Source organism: Vipera berus, assembly GCF_964194415.1.
Source record: "Vipera berus genome assembly, chromosome: 2".
Classification (NCBI taxonomy): domain Eukaryota; kingdom Metazoa; phylum Chordata; class Lepidosauria; order Squamata; family Viperidae; genus Vipera; species Vipera berus.
In genome coordinates this window covers 89868440-89892840 of record NC_138203.1, presented here as the reverse complement: position 1 = coordinate 89892840, position 24401 = coordinate 89868440, and the positions used below count along the sequence as shown (strand labels likewise).

General features: G+C 40.3%; 1 protein-coding gene and 1 long non-coding RNA gene across 3 annotated transcripts in view; both read left to right on the top strand.

The window, feature by feature from the left end:
• The window catches only part of LOC308662277, a 907910-nt gene that overhangs the window by 809214 nt on the left and 74295 nt on the right, over positions 1-24401 (top strand). The gene's annotated exons all lie outside the window — the stretch shown is intronic.
• On the top strand, positions 5900-22041 carry INIP (INTS3 and NABP interacting protein). 2 transcript variants are annotated; one of them, XM_081317942.1, is made up of 5 exons: positions 5900-5959; positions 12393-12477; positions 15667-15769; positions 19017-19107; positions 21500-22041. In XM_081317942.1, the coding sequence occupies exons 2-5, from the start codon at positions 12453-12455 to the stop codon at positions 21593-21595; spliced, it is 315 nt and encodes a 104-aa protein (XP_081174068.1). In that variant the 5' UTR covers positions 5900-5959; positions 12393-12452; the 3' UTR covers positions 21596-22041. The 2 variants fall into 2 exon arrangements, with proteins under 2 accessions (XP_081174068.1, XP_081174067.1); XM_081317941.1 differs by lacking the exon at positions 5900-5959 and adding an exon at positions 8886-9023.

Here is a 24401-nt window from a genome sequence, read left to right as displayed (position 1 = left end):
CCGTTGAATATACAGTAGAGGTGACAAATAGATTTAAGGAATTAGATCTGATAGACAGGGTGCCTGAAGAACTATGGACAGAGGTTCGCAACATTGTACAAGAGGTAGCAACCAAAACCATCCCAAAGAAAAAGAAATGCAAGAAAGCAAAATGGCTGTCTGAGGAAGCTTTGCAAATAGCTGAGGAAAGGAGGGAAGCAAAAGGCAAGGGAGAAAAAGAAAGATACGCCCAATTGAATGCAGAATTCCAGAGAATAGCTAGAAGAGATAAGAATGCCTTCTTAAATGAACAGTGCAAAGAAATAGAAGAAAACAATAGAATAGGGAGGACCAGAGATCTTTTCAAGAAAATTGGAGAGATGAAGGGAACGTTTAATGCAAAAATGGGCATGATAAAGGACCAAAATGGCAGGGACCTAACAGAGGCAGAAGAGATTAAGAAGAGATGGCAAAATTACACAGAAGAACTATACAAGAATGAGCTTAACGTCCCTGATAATCACAATGAGGTGGTCACTGACCTCGAGCCAGACATCCTAGAATGTGAAGTGAAGTGGGCCTTAGAAAAGCTGAGCAACAACAAAGCTAGTGGAGGTGACAGTATTCCAGCTGAGCTATTCAAAATCTTAAAAGACGATGCAGTAAAAGTGCTACACTCAATTTGCCAGCAAATTTGGAAAACTCAACAGTGGCCACAGGATTGGAAAAGATCAGTTTACATTCCAATTCCAAAGAAAGGCAGTGCCAAAGAATGTTCAAACTATCGCACCATTGCACTCATTTCTCATGCTAGTAAAGTTATGCTTAAAATCCTACAAGCTAGACTTCAGCAGTATGTGGATCGAGAACTACCAGAAGTACAGGCAGGATTTCGAAGAGGCAGAGGAACTAGAGATCAAATAGCCAACATACGCTGGATCATGGAGAAAGCTAGAGAGTTCCAGAAAAACATCTACTTCTGCTTCATTGACTATGCTAAAGCCTTTGATTGTGTGGATCATAACAAACTGTGGCAAGTTCTTAAAGAGATGGGAGTACCAGAACATCTTATTTGTCTCTTGAGAAACCTATATGCGGGCCAAGAAGCAACAGTGAGAACTGGACACGGAACCACTGATTGGTTCCAAATTGGGAAAGGTGTCCGGCAAGGCTGCATACTGTCGCCTTGCCTATTTAACTTATATGCAGAGCACATCATGAGAAAGGCAGGGCTAGAGGAGTCAAAAGTTGGAATTAAGATTGCTGGAAGAAATATCAACAACCTAAGATATGCAGATGATACCACTCTAATGGCAGAAAGTGAAGAGGAACTGAAGAGTCTCTTGTTGCGAGTGAAGAAGGAGAGTGCAAAAGTTGGGTTGAAACTAAACATTAAGAAAACCAAGATCATGGCATCCGGCCCTCTCAATTCCTGGCAAATAGATGGGGAAGAAATGGAGGTAGTGACAGATTTTATTTTCCTGGGCTCCAAGATCACTGCAGATGGGGACTGTAGTCAAGAAATTAAAAGACGCTTGCTCCTCGGGAGGAAAGCCATGGCAAATCTAGACAGCACACTAAAAAGCAGAGACATCACCCTGTCAACAAAAGTGCGTATAGTCAAGGCTATGGTCTTCCCAGTTGCAATGTATGGCAGTGAAAGTTGGACCATAAGAAAGGCTGAGCGCAAAAGAATTGAGGCCTTTGAACTCTGGTGCTGGAGAAGACTCCTGCGAGTCCCTTGGACTGCAAGGCGATCAAACCGGTCAGTCCTAGAGGAGATCAACCCTGACTGCTCTTTAGAAGGCCAGATCCTGAAGCTAAAACTCAAATACTTTGGCCACCTAATGAGGAGGAAGGACTCACTGGAGAAGAGCCTAATGCTGGGAAAGATTGAGGGCAATAGAAGAAGGGGACGACAGAGAATGAGGTGGCTGGATGGAGTCACTGAAGCAGTAGGCGTGAGCTTAAATGGACTCCAGAAGATGGTAGAGGACAGGAAAGCCTGGAGGAACATTGTCCATAGGGTCGCGATGGGTCGGACACGACTTCGCAACTAACAACAACAACAATAGGGCAGTGATGGCGAACCTTTCAGAGACCAAGTGCCCAAACTGCAACCCAAAACCCACTTATGTATCATCAGGTGCCGGGTGGGCGTGGCCCATTGGGCAGGTGTGGCCAATTGGGTGGGTGTGGCCCATTGGGTGGGCATGGCTGCGGTGCAATGGCAGACTAGGTGGGACTAAAAATTTCAATCAATTCCAACTTTGCGAGATCTTTTTTTTCCCCGCGAGGTTGAAATTGATTGATTGAACCTTTTTTTTTTTTTGCACACGGTGGCGGAGACCTAAAGCAAAAAAGTTTTATAAAACCCAACTGAAGGCGTAGGACTGGGGCAACGGTGCACGTGCCCACAGAGAGGGCTCTGCGTGCCAGCTGTGGCACGCGTGCCATAGGTTTACCACCACGGATATAGGGTATTGCTTGACACTATTGGCTTAAAAGCAAAAATCCTAGCTTGACTAATACAGCTAAGAATGATTTAAGTCTTTTTCACTCCTGGCCTATGAATATTTTGAAGACAACATCATGGAAAGATAGCCAACTCCCCTCCCCTCCATTTTGGCATTTTGGTTATCCAAAAAGGTACATGTAAGGAAAGGCCTTCAATATACTGTGTTTTAAGGAGCAGCTGCGAAACTTGGACTGGGAATCTGTTAAGCAATTGTTTCATTTATGATTACCTCCCTCCTCACCCCACCCCCACCCCCCAATTACTGATGGGGACTAATGAAAGACTAACAAAATATTGTGTATATTTTAATGTCATGTTTTCGTTTACAGCTCATTTTATAAAATATTATCGTTACCATTACAAGAAGTTTAACATTTCCTCAAGCATTGCAAGTATGAAACATTCTCACAAGTCCTATCAATTGAAAATTTACATAGCCACCCGGAGTCATTGTGTAGGAGTTGGGTGACTAAATTTGTTGAATAAGTAATAAAATAAATAAAATTCTAAAATGTTCCTCCCTGATCAAGCTGGTTAGACTGGATTCACAATCCGTTAATCTATGAGCCCAATAAAAGATTTATCAATCTAGCAAGCAAGATTGCCCCGAGGAATTCCATCCTTTAAAATAGTATTTCTCAAACTTGGCAACTTTAAGACATGTGGACTTCAGCTCTGAGAATTCCCTAATCAACATGCTGGCCGGTGAATTCTGGGAGATGAAGTCCACGTGTCTTCAAGTTGCCAAGTTTGAGAAATACTATTTTAAAATCTTGACAGAAATGTTCCTCTACCTTACTGCAAGCAATAAGCATAAAAGGGTTACAGGTGGTATACAAACCTGGCCTCTCATTCATAAAAAATATATATATGGTGGGAGAGCAACTGGCAGAGTTATTTGTACTCTGAACTGTCAGAGGGAAACATAAATCGAGACATTTTATATGATGTTCTGTCCTAATATCACATAATTCGCTGTGCTTCTTTCACGATCAAAATCTAATTCTTCACTGGAACATCAAAGATTCTTACTGTATTTCCTCATTAGAACAGTCAAGTAAGCTGATCTTTGAGGAAGTACTGTAGACACATACCAAAACATGGAAAATCCCTTTGGGGGAATTCCATTACCCCTAAGAGGCTCCAAAAACATTTAAAAGATTAGTAAAACTGTTACTTATTGAAAAACCGCACATATCTGAGGTGATTGAGCATGTTGAACCCACATCAAATAATGTGGCAATCAGTAATTGCTAGAAATTACCTTTTCCTCACCATGACATCTTCTGCAGAGTTCCCAAACTATCTATCTGTAGCTCAGTCTTGGAAGTGATCCTAAATAAATATGTCTATCTGGATAAACAAGAATACCAATTTGTAGCAGAGGCCCAGTTTGATGACTCCAGCAAATGCTGAGCCCTAGAATTTAGTTTACTGGAGATTCAACATAAATTGTTTTTTCCTTCAGAATATTATCCCAAACCATGGGTTCTTTCTTAAGTGGACAGATTTTATTTCCGCTTCTAGGCTGGATATATTTCTGATATACTGCATGTGAAATATCTTTAGCTTGGTTTATTTTAAAGAAAGGATCGTGCTGTAGCTGACCTAAAAACATGAGTCTTGATTTAATCATTTCTAGATATTGTTCAAATGTAGACCACCCTATCCTATTAGTTCAGGGGTGTCGAACTGCTGGCCTGCGGATGCGTCACACCAAAACTGCGCCCACCCCATTGCTGGCAATGGGGGGAAAAGTCACGATGTGTCACAACATGTCACATGACGTTGCCAGTTTGACACCCCTGTATTAGTTGGTGAGTCTAAAAGGATGATTATGTTCTTCCCAACATAACTGTTGATGATCATTTTGCCCATGATTTTTATCATTTTGGGGAGTTCACAGGCCTCTTCTTTGACAAACTATGAAACAGCTAGTCCCATCTAAATTTAAAATAATTCTCCACTACTGGGTTTAAGCAGTAATTTTGCTTTAGAGCATCTGGATAACTAAAATTGTAATAACCTATACTTTTTTATTTAGCACAAAGGCATCTGGTAAACTGACCTCATGCTCAGAGGACTGAATAAATAAAGCACACTTTTAATTTCCTAAAAAAATATATACTCCAAGATAATCCTATTTATACTATAACATACGGTAATTGGTAGAAAATGTAGCATGCCTTTAGAAGTTACTAAAATGGCACATTTAGCCAATAGATATTCTGATTAAGTAATATTTTTAGCAGAGCTGCAGGCACACACTTGCTAAATAAGCTGGCTTTTAATGATCCTCCATATTCTGCAAAACGAAGATAGAAGAACAAGGAGATTGTATCTAACACAATCAAAACAGGAAGCCCAGATAATCTCTAACCATCCTATCTGTAATGAATCTTGAATACGGTATGTTCTGAAAACCCAAAATCTCTTTCAAACAAGTATAGGTACTTGTTTTGGTAAGATAACTGTATTAGTTTTCAGAATTCTATTTATGCATCTCAACCTAAATATCTCCAAGAAAGAAGCAATGGTGAAGTATGGTAAAAAAAACCAGTTGAATTCAATACAGGATCAAGTATGAAAGACTGACGTTTGTGTTTTATCACTTTTGTGTCATCGTGGTTTGTATTGAACATAGGTGTCAATCAATCAGCAATCAATCATCTGAGCAACAGTAGTGAAAGAGACTTTTGGAAGATGCTCTGTCAAAGGAAATTCCAACTTTTTTTGTGTGCTTAAAACAGATGTCATGAATTCTGACGTGCCTACCCAATTCATTTTATAAACCTTTGCTTTACCCCTCGGATTTTCTTTCCCAAACAGAAATAAAACTTTTAGCTAGGAGTTTTTTTCATGGATTATCGCCAGGTGACCTCACAGGGAAGGAATGCTGTGGAATATATTAAATGACACATTATTTTACGACAGGAAACTAGACGCTCCAGAAATGTCAGTCCTGATATTCTGTATGTAATCTGAGTAATTCATTGAGGTAAAAGCAGAATAGACTCAGATTAAAGAGGCCTTTCTTAATTTCACTGTCTTTCCAGTTATTAGCGATTCCCTGTGATTAATAATATTTAGCTAGGGTGTTTGTTTATATTCCTTCTCAAACTCTTGTAGTGGCTCCCGTTTTTTTCTTCAGGCCACTTAATTATGACTGATCATTTCAATGCTAGAAGAGGTCACAATTTTGATTCTCCATTTTCTTCTGAGCTATGGCATACATTTTATTTATTTAATTTGTATACTGCCTGTATATAGTATTTTTTTTTACAAATAACCAAAGGCAACAGATATACGTAGTACTCCCTCCTCCTTCAGTTTTCCCCAATCACAACACTGTGAGATGGGTTGGACTGAGAGTGACTGGTTCAGAGTCACTCAGCTGGTTTTCATGAGAGGCCATCCTAATTTTCTTGCTCTTAAATGAGAATTCTCATTTTAAATCATTTGGTAAGTCATTCTGTTTCAGGTGAGTCATTCTGTTTCAGAACACAGATACAGTGCTATTCATTACATTCTGACTGTTGTGATTTTTCTGCTATTTGAGTTTTACTGCTAGTTTTTGGACTGAAAGTGGTCTTTTGTTTTTTCCACTTGTCCATTCTTTCCAATTCCTACTATTTTCCTAACCCCCATTTATTATTATTATAATTATTTTAGCTTACAGGCATAGGAAACAGCAATGGTCTGAAAATATGCAGTCCAAACATGCTGTATTCTTTGATGCCCCCAAGGCTTTGCCTTTTAATGGAACAGTGGTCAAGGGTGGCAATTTGATATATTTCACATGTGCGTATGCATATTTTCTATTTGTCCTAGGGATACTTTGAATGCTGATAACAGTTCACTTCAAAGACATATTCTCAACACTGCCACAAGGACAAAAAAGCAATCTAAAACTATTTTTAAGCAGTGTAAATGTGCTAATCGTTCTGTTCTGGCCCAAGAGTTTTACCACGGGTTAAAAAAAATTATAAACCTCTACTCAGAAAAATAATGGGACTACCAAATCTGGGCTGACAACTCCAGAGGATCATTAGGCAGCAACAAAAATATTAAAAAGCTGCCATCTAGTGGGGGGCCTGGATTTGTGTAGCCGAGATATGGTAGCCCTGGAGGATTTCCTGTTGCTTTTCTAATAATCCTAAATTTATTTTAGGAAACAATCAGGGCAATTTGTTAAAATTTTTGGACTCATTAACTGCTCAATTATCCATAGTGTGAGACAATTCCATTTCCCAAAAATATAAAAGTGCCAACTATGTGCCACAATAAGGTGTTTTAATACACATCATTTCCTTGCCTGGCCTCTGGAAATTTAATCTGAAATAAGAACTTTGATATTTTTGCTAAATCCTGAGAAAGTACCAAAGCCCAATGTATATAATCTTAAGAGACTCTGAAAGTTTATGCTTTGCTATAGATATGCCCTTTTGGCAATTCTTTACCTCAATTAATAGATAGCTGTTTACTTATATCCTGGTTACAAGGCATTAATATTCATTTTTGCAATAACAGTGAAAAAGATTGTCTTGCCACTTATACATAGGCTAGCATGCTTTCAGGAATTAGTAAATTATATGCCACTTGTCTTAAGAAACTGTAATCTTGAACAGGAAGACGATAAGGTTATACTCAGAAAAGGAAATAAATTGTAAACAATCTTTCTTTCCCCAAGGCCCCTTTCACACCAAGATGTGAACCATGTCAATCCCATGTTTTGAACAAGAAGTCCTTGCAGTTCATTGTTATTTTAAAGCCATTGTGATCCTAACCTGCACTTTCAACTTAAGATTTAGTTTGAGTCCCTGGTAAATGTGAAAACAGCAACATCATAATAATAGATGGCACGTCTAGAGAAATAGGAAAGCAAGCACAAACTGCCTAATTTGAGTTGATTCTGAAAATGCATGGAAGCCCTGCTGCCCTCCCCCTCCCTTTTTTTTGCAACACAGGAGAGGGAAAAGGATTGGGAAGGGTTTAATTCTTTCCTTATATTTTTCCAGTATATTTTATCTTCAGAGGTGTTAGAAAAATGGAAGGACCCATGGCTTTCATTTGTATATCACTGAAAAATACCACTCCCTTAGAAGCAGTGTTGTTCAATGTGCCTTTTTTTTCTTCTTATTTTCTTTGACACTAAGAATGGCTTTTAATGCATTAAGTTCCCTCTCAACTTAGTCACAATAGCGGTGGGACATCAGTGGAACACCAAAGAAAGCTGTATTAAACTTTTTGCTTTTTGCACAGCTTCCAATGCTATGGGAATGGAAAATCATTTTTTGCTTTGCTTTTCAAGACTAGCTCCTTCAAATCAGAACAGAAACTAGTAATTGTCAGATATGTCAAGTTCCCAGCCAGTTATTCTTAATAAAGTTTGAGGCATCTTCATCACCAAGCAATCGACACAGATAATAGATATAACAGTAGACATCCCATGAGTTTAAAATTTAGCAATAAAGCCAATTCTCCAGATTCATCTGATTTACACAATTGTAAATGGATGTAAATCCAAACACTGTGATTGGATTAGTCAAACAGTAGTAGGTTGACAGCCCTATTATTCACCAAAAATATACTGACCAGGTCCATGTAATATATTAAGTCATAAGCAAAAAACAAAAAAAAACCATTTATTGGTTTAGTTTAATGCAGCCTAATCTCTGCATGGCAAGAGAATGGGTACAAACCACAAAAACCACATCCATTTCAATAATTCCATTGACACTTATGAAAGACAACTAAAAGTTAGAATTGCTAACACAGCACTATAAAATGAAACCACTAAAATATATTGAAATTCTTAATATTATTACTATAGACCGGCGATTCTCAGCCTCAACAGCTTTAAGACGTGTGGACTTCAACACCCAGACAGCCATAAAGATCCTAAGATTGGGGGAAAAATACTATCATAGATCAGGGGGTCTTCAAGCGTGGCCCTTTTATGACTCGTGGACTTCAACTCCCAGAATTCCTCAGCCAGCGTGCCTGGCTGAGGAATTCTGGGAGTTGAAGTCCACAAGTCATAAAAGGGCCACGCTTGAAGACCCCTGATTGTAGCACTGAGTTTATTCGATCTGTTCCATTTCTATCGGGGTTGACTGGGGACAGCGAGCCAGAAACGCCATTCACAAAACCCATCCCAGGCTGCAGCCAGGCGCGCAGTTAAAGACTGTTTTCCCCCTTCAGAGGCCAAAACCTTCCGCTTCGCTCGCTACCAGGCAATCCCCGATTCAACGCCACAAGCGAAGCCCGTGGGCGTCACGCTCCATGTTTTAAAGCCGTCGGCCTTCTTGGAACCAATAGGAAGAGACGGCACGCGGGCGCACTCGTGTGACGCCACAAGAAGGCGAGGAGCTCGCGCATTGATTGGGAAATCCGGGTCCGGAGGGAAGATTCTAAACGGGGAGGCGGCAGGAGAGTCCATTTGGGCAGGTGGAGGAGGGGGGGAAGAAAGGGAAGGAATCTACCACGAAGTGAGACGTTGGACAATGGGCCAGCAGCATCAACGGTGAGAATGGGCGCTGCAGCTGTCATGTATTTGGACTAAACTGGCATTTTTATTGTTTTCATTGTCTCCAACCCCCACCCCCACCTCCAATTTATATTTGGGTATTTTTAAAAGCCCATCGGGCTAAAAGGAAAGGGAAGACCCCAGTCACATCTGTTCCAGGGCATAGATAGAAGATGGAGAGTTTGGGATATAAAAAAGAGAGGAGGGGGCTGGTAAGTGCAAAAAAAAAAAATCCCAGCCACGGAGGAATAAGATTTTTAAATAAATCACCTTAAAAACCCGTGCAGATTGATGTTGCACCCTGGAAGAAATCTGGGGTTCTGCCTCTGCAACAGATCGCAAGCGTTCTTTTTGATTAAAAATAAATATTTTTTATTTTATTCTATTCCAATAAATGGGGCCATCAGATAGCCCTTCTCGATTCCCCCAGCTCTTCCCTTCTCAGCATTGACTTGACTTACAACAACAATTGAGCCCAAAATTTGTGTGACCAAGTAAAACATTTGTTAAGTGAATTCTGCAGTTAAGTTAGTAACTTGGTTGTTAAGTGATTTTGCTTGTCAGAAGATCTCAAAGGGGGAATCACATGACCCTGGGACACGACAACCGTCATAAATATGAAACAGTTGCCAAGTGTCTGAATTTTGATCATGTGGCCATAGGGATGTTACAAGGGTCATAAGTGTGAAAAACAGTCATAGGTCACTCTTTTCAGTGCCATTGTAACTTCGAATGGTCACTAAATGAACTATTGTAAGTTGAGGACTACCTGTAGGATAGGATTCTAGATAGGTTTCTGAGTTGTTGAATCTCTGAGTGACAGAATGAAAAAGAAAAAAAAAATCCTGTTGGCTTTGTATTGGCTTATAAATAAATTGGGAATACCTTTGACTCTTGAAGATTTGATAGCAAATTGCCATTTCTGGACTGTCCCTTTGTTCACTATTCTTTAGCATAATTGTATTTATTTTTTTGCTTTTAGAATAATGACAAAAAGGCAAAACAACACAAAGATAATTATGATAAAATAACATACATTGTCAAAAAAATCTTCCTTAAAAAGTGGAAAAAATACAGAAAAGGAAAAGAGTATATCATTTTAACATTGAATTGCAATTCTATATATACTCATATAAAGTAATTATTATTCAGCTACATATATATTTCTAATACATTTATATAAATATCATTTTAACCTAATATATTTTGTATGAATTGAGTACCAAGTTTCATTAGTTTCAAACAAAATATCTATAGATAATCTATCCATAGGTGGCAAATGCAATCAGGTCTAGTTTGGCAATGAACATCTGCAGGAAATATTCTTACCCATTGAGTGAAAGGGGCCAGACATTTATCTTTCCAATTCTGCAATATCAGTCTGATACTTTAGAATAAATAAAGTATAATATTCTGTCTCAGACCTTTGGGCTCACAAGATAACTAGCTTGTTTGATATCCTATGACTATCACTGACTGTTGTATCTTATGATTTATGATTATTGTATTTATGATTATGGTAATGATTTATCATTTGTTGCTTGCATGTACCCTGAGAGCTTATGCACCAGAGACAAATTCCTTGTGTGTCCAATCACACTTGGCCAATAAAGAATTCTAAATTCTAAAAATTCTAAATTCTAAAATTCTAAACAACCCTCTGGCCCCCCAAAAGCACACAAAAAGGGCTGAAAGTTTCACCACCATCGTGTCTGATGCTGTTATTGCACCCCACCATAACTTTCCAACCCATTTGTTTTTAAGTGCAAACTTTTCTAGCGGAAAGCTACCCACCTCTAAATATGGCAATTAATACAGTTTAAATACACTTGCCTGTACAACAGTTTAATTATATACACTTCCATAAAATACTGGTAGGATTTGACAAGAATGTATTTAATGAATTTCCTTTTTATGTTTTGAAGATAAGTAATCTTCAATATGTATGCCACTTACATATTTCCCTGTTTAACATACGTAGTTATATTGGAATAAATAAATGTTGATTCATGACAAATTTAAAAAGAAAGCTGCTGTAAGCCCATGAGATAGACAGGGATAAAAATCAAATTAATATCTAATTTTCTTCATGCAGCACTTAAATGTAACTAGCTTCTGCAATTTGAGATATCATGAGTCTTTGATAAAAGCCTTCACCTTATTTTGAAATCTGGCCAAGAGACATTGATATTGTGGAATAATCCTAATTTGAAGATAATGGCCAATGCCTGACCCCAGAGGGATCAATAATTTAAATCAATTGATTCATAGTAGTTATTTTAACAGAGTCTACATTCTGACTATGATTTATCTTTAGCATCTCCTTGGCAGTGTATACAATTAAGAAATGGTTGACAAAAAATATGGTCCAGATGCTATAGCAGTATTAGGACTACCTGGAATTTTACGATCTTTAAGAGATTCTGTCCTTGAAATGAAATCAACAGTACAATATATGAAACTCAAAAATAGGTTGAAGATTAGCATTAGCAATATTAAGTGTGGAATAAAGACTTGATTATCCAAATGGAAAATCTGCGGGTCCATATTTGTGTCATCCTTCCGAGAACTCTTTCTCAGTTAAACAATGACCTATTGATGAATGTATAGATTTAGTGCTATCATTATTGCCTTAATATAGGAAATTACAGTGTATATAAGCTATAGAATAATTGTGTTTTTCAAAATATTCTTCAAAACTGAAAACTTTCTAAGTAAGCAAATTTCCATTTTATGACATATTAGTACCGTAATTATAGAGTCGCATGCCTTTATGATTAAATTTAAAGATTAAAAAAGATGTCGAGACTCTAGAAAGGGTACAGAGAAGAGCAACCAAGATGATTAGGGGGTTGGAGGCTAAAAGATATAGGGAACGGTTGCTGGAATTGGGTATGTGTAGTTTAACGAAGAGAAGAGTGAGGGGTGACATGATAGCAGTGTTCCAATATCTCAGGGGCTACCACAAAGAAGAGGGAGTCAAGCTATTCTCCAAAGCACCTGAAAGCAGGACAAGAAGCAATGGATGGAAACTAGTCAAGGAGAGAAGCAACCTAGAACTAAGGAGAAACTTCCTGACATTTAGAACAATTAACCAGTGGAACAACCTGCCTCCAGAAGTGGTGAATGCTCCAACACGAGGTTTTTAAGAAGAGACTGGACAGCCATTTGCCTGAAATGGTATAGGGTTTCCTGCCTGAGCAGGGGGTTGGACTAGATGACCTCCAAGGTCCCTTCCAACATCATCTTCTTGTTATTGTTGTTGTTGTTGTTGTTGTTGTTGTTGTTATTATTATTATTATTATTATTATTATTATTATTATTATTATTATTATTATTATTATTAATTTGTGTCCATTGTTATAGATCTTGGTGTAAATACAAATTGTAGCCGCTTTTCAGAAATTTAAGGGGGAAACAAGGAAGATGACATCAAACCCTTCTGGACAAGGTAAATGTTAACTCTGAGTAATTTTGACATTTCTCTGTGACTGTTGCAGACAGGTTCTGAGGTTCTGTGTGAATTAGGGTTCAAACAAACAAACAAAATCCCAGCTTCATACCAAAATGATACATGTATTGTATCATACATTAATGTATTGTGACAGGGATGGACAAATAGCAGGAATTTCTTGGACTCCCTTTCTTCGAGATCCCTAGGATCACACCCACTTAAATTACACCAAAAATAGGTACATGATTTTAGTGGTTTGATTTAGACCAGGGGTGTCAAACTGCCAGCCCGTGGGCCGGACGCGTCACGACGAAACCGCACCCACCCCATTGCTGGCAATGAGGAAAAAGCTCCAACGTCACATGACGTCGCGAGTTTGACATGCCTGATTTAGACTTTGAGTGGCTCGCACGCAGCATAAACAAAACTGCATAAAAATACAGTAGAAAATAGGAAAAGTTAGAGAACAAGATGGTGACTCTGGTCAACAACATCAAAACTTAACGCAGCTTCATTCAAGTAGGTGTCCCAACCACCTTAGCCAGGATCTGGGAGAACTTTCAGATCTTCGAAGCCCTTCAGAAGACCACCCTAACCCAGGCATCGCAAAAAGGAAGCCATACTCCTTGCTTCCCAAACGATGTCACTGCTTAATTGAAGGACCCAAAGTGTACCAACTCATGTCAGTTCTTGTCGGCTGGGCACACACTATTGGAGATAAATGGTCTGTCAGATAAGTGAGCCCTATGCCTTTGAGGCATGCCCATTACTGCATTCTTGTCCACTTCTAAGTGGTCTTCAAGGATAGCCTCACATACAGCAATAGTCAAGATATGAGGTAACTAGAGCAGGGGTCTTCAAACCTGGCCCGTGCCTGCTGAGGAATTCTGAAGTTGAGAGTTGAAGTTCACAAGTCATAAAAGGGCCAAGTTTGAAGACCCCTGAACTAGAGCATGAGTGACTGAAGGGCTAATACACTAGATGGAGTTGTGCAAAAGCATTCTGATTCTAACCTTAACCCTTAAAAATAGGTGTCCTAAGTCTTACCTTCTACCCAACTCTAGAAAAAAAAATATATAAAACAAATCCTGAAAAACTAGTCTACATATTTGTATGACATCACCTTCCTTCAGCTTTAGATTGCCAAAATAATATAACCTTCCTCCACCTCCCCTAAGTTATAAACTTTTACTTACTTATCCCATTTATCCAATTATCCTATATAAAAACAATGCTCCTTCTTGCTCTGGTAAGTTGAAAAGAAAATGTTATCAGAAAATCCTACAGTCCTAGAACTATTTTCTTACAAATGTTCTGGACATATGAATTGACTATTACCTTTATTCTTCCCTGTCATAAATTGGTCAAAATTAATGTTCTTTAATATGCATTGCATATATTATATGTGTGTGGGGGGTGGGGGTGGTTGGAATGATTTATAGGCAGTTTTTGCTGCAACAAAATTATATAGCACCACATTTTTTCCCCCAAAATGTTTTTGGTATAATGTCCTTTAAAATTGACTCATTAAATTATCCGACCTTATTACAGAGTTTTCAAATTGGTCTTCACTAAGAGATAGTTCTCTTGGGGAAAGTTTTCAGGCACAGTTTTATTTATCATTTAAATCACTGTTCCAAAGGAAAGCCTTAAACCAAAGGGCATCCATTAGTCTGTACGTATGGATTTCTCCAAGGACTCCATATTCATAAATTACTCTACTGCATGCTTTTCTCTATGCCGGCGTAATTATTAAAGGCAAGTAAGATACCATATTTTAATCATTCAGAACTTTAATGTGTCAAATGAATTTTCCTTAATTTTTACTGAACATTGTGGGACAATATGCCCTTAGAAAATGAAAGATAATTGGCTTGTTGACTGCAATTCCAAAAAGCGCAATTAAATCATTATAAAAGGTATAGTCTCTCTCCCCCCCCCTCTCTCTCTTGTTGCATTGCTGTGAAACTCAGTGCTCAGGTGTTCACTGTGGAAGGACGTGATGCCGTAGTACAGATAACAATTCTAAAAATGGCTTATAAGAGCAACCAAACTCAAGATAACAAGCATCTTTTATGTTGCGTTTTATTAGGAAGCTATTTAATGCTATAAGTAAGGAGAGGGGAAATGGGGTACAGGTGGTCCTTGGCTTAAGGCCTCGCATTTCATGACCGTTCGAACTGACGTTTGTTACGAGAACATGGAGCCATTAAAAAAAAACAGCTATCTCAACCCTAAAGGTAAAGGTTCCCCCGCACATGCCTGCTAGTCATTTCCGACTGTAGGGGCCGGTGCTCATCTCCGTTTCAAAGCCGAAGAGCCAGCGCTTGTCCGAGGACGTCTCCGTGGTCATGTGGCCGGCATGACTAGATGCCAAAGGCGCACGGAACACTGTTACCTTCCCACTGTAGTGGTCCCTATTTTTCTACTTGCATTTTTACGTGCTTTCGAACTGCTAGGTGGGGAGAAGCTGGGACGAGTAACAGGCGCTCACTCTGTTATGCGGCACTTGGGATTCGACCTGCCAAACTGCCGACCTTCTGATCGACAAGCTCAGTGTCCTAACCCACTGAGCCACCGCGTCCCTAGGAAAGTAGAAATCCAAAGAGAGAGAAACTGAAAATTACTACTCCTTAATTGGCTTAGATACGGGTAGTCCTCCACTTTCATTTAACAACCATTGAAGGTCACAACGGTACTGAAAAAAAGTGACTTACGATCCTACTTTACACATAGGAAACATCACAGCATTCCCCCAAATCATGTGATCAAGATTCGGGCACTTGGTAACCGGCATGTATTTACGACATTTGCACCATCGTGGGGGTCAAGTGATCACGGTTTGGGACCTTCCCAGGAGGCTTCTGACAAGCAAAGCCAATAAGGAAAGCTGGATTCACTTAATGACTGTGTGATTCACTTAGTGGATCATGGGGGGGGGGAAAGGTGTAAAATTAGGCACAATTCCCTTAAACGCATGTCTTAGTGATGGATATTCTGGTCCCAGTTGTAGCTGGAAGTCAAGGATTACCTGTAATAAGCATCAGGGATGTTTGTTTTCAAGAGGAATATTTTCATTTTTCTCTCTGAAAGGTTATTTTGGAAACGACATTGAAGTTATTGAGAGGTTAAAAGAAAGAAGAGACCATTCTGACATTTACCTTCCTTTATTTTATTTTTTTTCAGGATTTCAGAATAAAAACAGGGTTGCAATCTTGGCTGAGCTGGACAAGGAGAAAAGAAAACTGCTGATGCAAAACCAATCGTCCACTAATCACCCTGGAGCCAAGTAGGTTGGGCCCAAAAGCTTGTCTCTGGACCAGGGGTCCCCAACCTGTGGGCTGAGGCCTGGTGCAAAAACGGGCAGATGCCGTGCCGTGGATAACAAACATGGGCCGCCGCAGAGTGCAAAAAACAGGACGCCGCCACACCATGGGGTGCAAAATGGGATGCTGCTGTGCCACAGGGCGTAAAAACAGGACACCGTGGGGCATAAAAACAGGACGCCATGCTGCGTGAAAACGGGCCAATGCCATGCCTCGGGGTGCAGAAACAGTGCGCTGTGCACACAGAACGGGGCAGGGCTAGCGAGTATCACGCAAGTGCTAGCCCCGCCCCATTTGCGTCACACGCATGCTCATGGCCCCATGCATGTGCGCGCATGCGTGCACACGTAAAATGCTTCCCCCTCCCTTTCCCTCCGGTCCGCCAACCAAAAAAGGTTGGTGACCCCTGCTCTAGACCACCTGCTCACGGGTTTTGATCATAGCAGTAGAACAGGCACAATTAATACACACACACACACACACACACACCCCGGCACTGTAGGTATTGGAAGCAGACTGCTTCTAAATCTATTCTGGGCTTGTACAGGTAGTCCTCGACTTACAACAGTTTGCTTAGTGATTGTTCGAAGTTACAACGGCACTGAAAAAAGTGACTTATCACCATTTTTGAGACTTATAGACATTGCAGCATCCCCATGGTTACATCATCAAAATTCATGGCGACTGACTCACTTTTATGATGACTGTAGCGTCCCGGGGTCATGTGATCCCCTTTTGCAACCTTCTGACAAGCAAAGTCAATGGGGAAGCCAGATTCACTTAACAACCATGTTACTAATTTAACAACTGCAGTGATTCACTTAACAAATGGGACGCGAAAAGTCATAAAATGGGGCAAAACTCGCTTAAGAAACTTCTCCCGGAGCAACATACATTTTGGGCTCAGCTGTGCTCATAAGTTGAGGACTACCTGTATAGCCCAACTCTCACTTTTGTCCTTTCTAACAAAGGAGGAAAATATTTGAAGCATTTTGAAATTTCAGTTTTTATATTTTATATACAAGAGCCTTGGTGGAGCAGTGGGCTAATGCCTCCTTAAGTAACACCAGCTGCCTGCAATTAGTGCAGGTTCGAGTCCCACCAGGCTCAAGGTTGACTCAGCCTTCCATCCTTCCGAGGTAGGTAAAATGAGGACCCAGATTGTTGGGGGCAATTAAGCTGACTTTGTAATAATGCCGCTTGGGGTGTGTGTGAAAGCCCTAATAAGCAGGCATATACATAGAATGAAGGCTACTGCTAAGCTTGTAAGCCGCCCTGAGTCTTCGGAGAAGGGCGGGATATAAATGGAATTAAAATAAATAAAAAAATAAAATATTTGAGGGCATACAAGCACGCACACACCCTCACAGATATACGTATACGCACACAAAGATAGATATAGATGCACGATTTAGAAAACACACAGTTTCACCTCACTGAGGTGATCAGAGATAACATAGGCATTAAGCTCTATCCTAAATAGTGATTAAGGCACATCTTGGATATATTTTGTGGCAGAAAATTTGCATATAAAATACTTAACATACATCTTTTCAATCCAAGATTGCAAAGTTTTATATGCAAATTTTCCCCAGATTGAAAAGTCAGCAGGATCTACTTGGAAGTAGCTAGAGAACAGGAGTTGCTAGGAGACTTAGAAGTACTTCAGTGAGGTTCAGGTATTGTAACAGAATTTTGAAAGCCTATCAACCCCCACTCTCTAATTTGTACAAGTAGGCCTCAACCTACAATCACAAGTGGGAGTCAGAATTTCAGTTGCTCAGCAAGATAGTTGTTGAGTTAGTAGCACCTAATTTGCCATGTTTTTGCCTGGTTAAATTAATCACCCTGGTTATTAAGTGAATCACATGGTCACTTAGCGAATCCGGCTCACCACCGCCACCATTGACTTTGTTAGCTATCTGTGTTAGCTATCCAATTTTCAGAGTATGTGAAGCCAGGGTGTTAGCTTGCAATCTGGTTATTCTGTTAACTGTCCTTAGTGAATACAACTACTTGGATTGTATTTTTCTTGTTTCAGGATCCCATAAAGTAGGGGTCCCCAACCCTTGGACCAGTACTGGGCCGCAGCATGGCAGAAACCGGTCCGCACAAATAAGCAAAGTCCCATCCGTGGGATGCAGGCAGCACACAAAACCACACTCCCTCCAGTCCGCGGAAAAACCTTTCTCCACAGAACCAGTCCCTGGTGCCTAAAAAGTTGGGGACCTCTGCCATAGAGATCGTATAATTAGTCTTTCTCTGGGCCTTTTCCCACAAATATGATAGTCTTTGATAAAAAAAAATAAGATACAGTTTTAGATGGCTTTCTTTGCTCCCTGTCCCAGGTGTTGAATTTTATCATAATGTTAAGTGGGGCTTGGACCAGAAAGGAAACAAAAAACAACACTTAAAATTCCTTGTTTTCCTTTTTGGCATGTTCAAACTAAATTTTAATAGATTGTGATACTGTAGTTACACGTTTCTGCTGACTCCCAGCTGCCAACAGTTTGGCAGTTCGAGTCTCACCGGGCTCACGGATGACTCAGCCTTCCCATCCTTGCGAGGTCGGTAAAATGAGGACCCAGATTGTTGGGGCCGATAGGCTGACTCTGTAAACCGCGTAGAGAGGGCTGTAAAAGCACTGTGAAGTGGCAGATAAGTCTAAGTGCTATTGCTATTACAAAGAGGCCTTGCTGAGTCCCTCTCTCAATGGGAAAACCTTTTTCTGCAGACAGGGTTCTGCAACTACTCTACAAAACATACAACCCCCCCCCCCATCATGAAGTCTATGAGCTCCTGGTTAGTACTGTGGTTTTATTTAGGTACCACTTAAGTAAGGCACTGGGTGGCACTGTGAGAAAGGAAAAACGTGCAGCGTGAGGGAGAGGGGACAGTAGGAGCTGTTCTCCTACCCATCTTCCAGCTGACTTGCGTTGGATTTATAGCCGGGCATGGTTGTTCTTTATGTTTGAGCTTGAATGCCATTAGTGGAGCACATCTTTCCAGAGCAGAACTGATGATCCCATTTGAGTTTGCGGTTCTTGAGCACATTAGATTTCTCCTGAAATCTTCTCTTTTTTAAAAAAAAAATATGAAAGTTTTGACTCTGGGATACCCAGCCCGAACCTTTGCAGTGAACCCTGTGCTCTTTCTCATCTCCATTGCCTTGGTGTGACGTGGCTGTTTTCCTCCTTCCGTTATTTACAGCATCTCTTTGGCTAGATCCTCCCTTAACAAGGATTTTCGGGATCACGCCGAGCAGCAGCACATAGCAGCGCAGCAGAAGGCTGCTTTACAGGTATGTTCTCCTGGTCAGTGCAGAGGTAAAGAGGCCCAGATTGCAGCTTCATAGATGTTGGTGGTTTGGGTACCTCAGAAGCAGAGATGCCCAAGGATTCTTCTTCTTTTTAAAAGAGAAGGGAAGGATGGAAGCCCTGGTGGCACAGTGGTTAGAATGCAGTATTATAGGCAAACTCTGCCCACAGCTTGGGAGTTTGATCTTGACAGTCTTCCATCCTTCCAAGGTTGGTAAATTGAGGGCCCAGATTGTTGGGGGAAATATGTAAATAATGCTTTTTAGATTGTAAACCACTCCAAAAGTGCTGCAAAGCCCTGTGGGGAAGTATATAAGCAGGTGCTACTGCTATTGCTATGGAAAGGGCAGTTTCCATAAGGCAGGCATTGGAACCCTGAATAGATCGTGGTCACGCTGTAACTGAAGCTTCTGAGCTAAAGTGGCTGCTTTGAAACCAGACGGGGCTGGGGGCTGTGTCAGAAAACCTTGACACAGCCAGGAAGCTGCAAGTAATGGAGAGATGAATCAGCACAGATTCTGTGTACTACTACAGTATCTAAAACAAGTAAAGAAAATAACACAAGAAATAATAGGCCATAATCAAGCCATACTACAACACCAGGTGTCTCCAAATCTGGCAACTTTTAAAATTTGTGGGCTTCAGCTCCCATAATTCCCCAGCCAGCATGGCTGACTGAGGAATTCTGGGAGTTGAAGTCCATAAGTCTTAAAGTTGCCACATTTGGAGAAGCTTGCAATATACTACAGAGCAAACCATCAAACTATCTCAGAACTTGTTGTGAACGATCTTCTAAAAAATATGCAGGGATGGGATGGACTGAATCTGTGGGGAGATGCTGGGCAGGTGTTGTTACCAAGAAGACACACCTCTGTCAGATCTTTACGTGATAGCAGAAATGATGGGAGAGGTAGTCCCTGCCGAATACAGAACTGAACTCGTGATCCTTTGCCTTCTTGCAAGAATAAGGCAAGCTGCTCTTGGGTAAATTGAAAGCACTTGAAAATGAGGCAGAACGGAAGGATAGGAGAAATCAAAAATTGAACAAAGTATTGGTTTTTCCATATGCATTGTGATTTTGGACACGCCCCTCCTTGGATCCAAACATCTGGTGATTTCAGGCAGCAAGATAAAAGCCTGCAGAGTGAGATGCACAACTTTTGGAAAGTGATGAAGGACAGAGAGAATCTAGGAAAGAAAAATCTTTCTATATTTCTCTTGATGATAGTCAATCTTCTTCCGTTGGGAGTTACTGGAGGGTGTCCAACAAGTCCTATAACACCAATGTGGGATGTTAACTGCAATCTTCCCTCTTCGATGGGCCCAATGGAATTACTTTTAGGAATAGAAATTCATGTGCCTCACAAAAGCTTAAAGCAGGCATGTTCAACCCATGGCCCACCAAACACATGCAGCCCTGGACAGGTAGTAATGTGGACCCACAAGATAATTACAAAATATAAGAAAGGAAGCTTGTTATTTATATACATTGACTATATTATATATTTTATATGTGGTCCAAGACGGTTCATCTTTATTCAGTGCAGCCCAGGCGAGCCGAAAGTTTGGACAATCGTGGCTTAGAGACTGCGTAAATACAAAATGAATGCCCGTGATATGATTTTGGTGCTGAAATAAGAGCAGGGATTACTTCTGCTCGTTGTGCGTCACGTTATTTTTCATTTTCGTATCTGCTGGAGGTCAGCTGGAATGCAAGCCATATTGAAAGCCTGACAAAACCCAAATGCTCCTAAAGAATTTCATTAGCAAGTAGACCAGACATGTCAAACACAAGGCCCGGGGGCCAGATCCGGCCCATGAAGTGGTTTCATGCGGCCCGTGAAGCCATCCTGGAAACAGTGAGGGAACGGCCCCCACTGCCTTGGCCCTGGCCCAGAGACCCTCTTTCTGCCAGAGACCCTCAGATCTGTCCCACTCCTGCACAGGCCCCCATAGGCACCCTTGATGCGAACGATGACCCAGTAGGTCATACGCACTCTAGCCACGGCCACCCAGTAGGCCAGGCCCACCCTGGCCATACCCACCCGGCCCCCTGAGGGCAACCGCAATTCTGATGCGGCCCTCAATGAAATTGAGTTTGACACCCCTGAAGTAGACAAACAACCTTTGAAGAAGTTTCCCCCCCCCCCATTGTTCAGATTTAAATGACCAATTCTGACTTTTCCTAGGCTTTGGCTGACTGTTGTATCAAGACGATAAAAGTGTCTGTGTGAAAGCTTTTGGGCACTGAAATGTATAGCTGAATCATTTTGAAAGTGTTTAGTGGGCTCCTTTAGCTGGGACGTCAGTGGGGATGGGATTTGTTTTTGTCTTACGTGTATAATTTTCAAACAGGTGTATTTATTCCTCTTCCAGCACGCTCATGCACATTCTTCAGGATACTTTATAACACAAGACTCAGCCTTTGGGAATCTTATTCTTCCTGTATTACCACGGCTAGATGTAGAGTAAGAGAAAATTCATGAAACAGAAAACATCTGGATTCATCTAAGCTGCTATTTCAGCTTTGAGGCAATCGTTTGTGAGACGAAGAGCTGAAAACTGTTCAAAATGGCTTTGATTTTGAATTCCTGATATTTTGTTTTTGGGAGACGATATAAAAAATGTATTTCGGAAATTCCCTGCTTTTATTCTCCTATTACATGTGTATTGGCATTTTTAAAGAACTAGTTTTCATTTTCTATCACACATGAATTAAGGCTTTAAATCAGAAAATTGAGTGGGGGGGGGAGGTACAGTGTCTGAGAAACAGAAAGATCTGTAATAGTGTCTTATTACCCATTTATTAAATTGATTATGCATAAATCTTATTGGTGAGTTTTAATAGTTCGTAATATTGTAAAAAAGTCCAATGCTGGAGTTTACAAACTCAACGAGACAACCACGTGCATGGGACAAATGTATCAAAATAAATTTAATGTTTAATTTAACGTACCTGGTTAATTGAACTCTTTTCAAAGGCTTCCACCACAAGACAGATTCACGTGGAACAGTAAACAGTCATAACAGAAAGATAGGTGCAAAAAAGAATGTATGATTGCCCAAACAAAGATGACTTTATCTCATGTGGTTCTAGATAGTGTGATCATCACCAGGGGCTTTCCAAAAGAAAGTACACATTTCAAGCCAATGTTCATCTAATTGTATATACCTGGCGGTTGGCAGTGTCTCATTTGCGCAAGTCTCATAGCCAGAATCTGGCATTTGTCTCCTTTCTTTTTCTTCCACTGAGGAAAACTTTAGGTGCAAACGAGAGAGAGAGAGAGTTCCAAACGGAGAGATGGTCTTAGCAGTTGGGAGAAAATGCTACCTGTTGAATCCCTGCTTATCACGTAGCTCTTAAGGAAGAAAAAAAAAACACCACCAAAGCAGACAGAGGAGAAAAATGGTGTCATTCCGGTGTGGTTGTCTCACATCTATTTTATCATGCTTGTTATCATGTTTGTTCTACACAAAGTTAAGGCTACATTTATCTTATCCAGCTTCTTGGCTTTCCAGCATCTTCTCTTCTAGATGTGCCAGCAGTGGACAACAGCGATGAGAAGTAGATAGATGGGAGTCATGGGACACAGATGTGCTATTGAAGCATCTTCTGTTTCCTCAGCTATAAGTGGAAACCACTATTACCAAACGCGTTGATTAACAGCTATGCTCAAGTGAATGTGCGGCCGTTCTTAGGCTTGTAGCATAAATTTGTACGCTGAGGATTCCTAAATGTTTTGCCATCACACCTCCCCTTAGTGTAATCTTAATATATATATATACCTCCCCAACACCCAAATCAACAATGAAAAAAATGGGAAAGGCGATTTTACTCTAACAATGTAACTAAAAGGTTCTTCACACCTACCTTGGACTCTGCATTTCTCCAAGAAAGGTACAATTTACAGTTTGGGAAACCCTGATGTACAAGCTGGGTAGTTAATAATATCTTGGAAGCCTCACCAGTTTCACGGAATAAGCCAGCCAGAATATGAATTTGACAGAATGTTATTCTTTGATATGGGGAATTTTGATAAAAGTCACTTCCTAAGAAATCCCAATGCAATTTGTCGAGAGCATTTATACTTCCAAATATTCCAGTACTCTTGAGTAAAGACAGCCCCAGTTATAATTTGTGAAGTTTCCTTCCCCAAATGGTTCTTCTTGATGCTTCTTGTTAGTGGAGATGCTTGGAGAAAACTGACTAAAGAGTGCTTAGATGTACCCACCCGAATCATTCTGACTGAGGCAGCACACAAGTCAATGAATGACTACACAGTATTACAGTGGATATAAAAAGCCAAGCACTCCTGTTAAAATGCCAGGTTTCAACAATAATCATAATATTTGTAAAAGTGATCTAGTCAGTGTTTATTGCAGGCCAATGCATAAAGCGGATATAGAAATTCTACACATCCTTGTTAAAATGAGATGTAAAAAAATCAGACCAAGGTAAATCACATCAGAATTTTTTCCACCTTTAATATAATTTGTACAATTCAATTGAAAAACAAACTGAAATATTTTAGGGAGGAAAATAACAAAAAAAACCTAGAATAATGTGGTTGTATACAGTAAGTGTACACACCCTCTTCTAAGTAGGGATGTGGCTGTGTTCAAAATTAACCAATCGTATTCAAACTGATGGTAAATAGTAGCCACTACATACCTGCCATCAATTAAAGTGACTCTTATCAAGCTCATACAACACTGAGCTGTTCTAGTAGGATTTTTCTGATATTTACTCAGTGGTCTCTTACAGCAAAAGCCACAGTCTGCAAAAAGCTTATGAAGGGGTCTCATTCTTGGAAGGTATCAGAAGGGTACCCCAAAAAAAATCCAAGGCATTGGATATACCATGGAACACGATGAAGACAGTCATCAACAAGTTGGAAAAACATGGAACAACAGTGACAAAGAACTGGATGTCCCTCCAAAATTGATGAAAAAACAAGAAGAAAATTGTTCTGAGAGTCTGCCAAGAGGCCTACAGCAACATTAGAGGAGCTACAAGAAATTCTGGCAAGTACTGGTTGTGTACTACATTCAGTGATGGGATTCAGATATGTGAACATCCAGTTCTCTGTGGATGCTGCTTCTAAAAGTCCGTTCTGGGCCTGGGCAACAAAAAATTAATTTTAATTTAATTTTAATAACATTTATATACCGCCCTTCTCCCTGAGGACTCAGGGCGGTTCACAGGGCAGAATAAAATACCAAATACAAACATTAAAAAGAGATTAAACAGTTGCCCTAGTTAAAACAATAGGAGTAC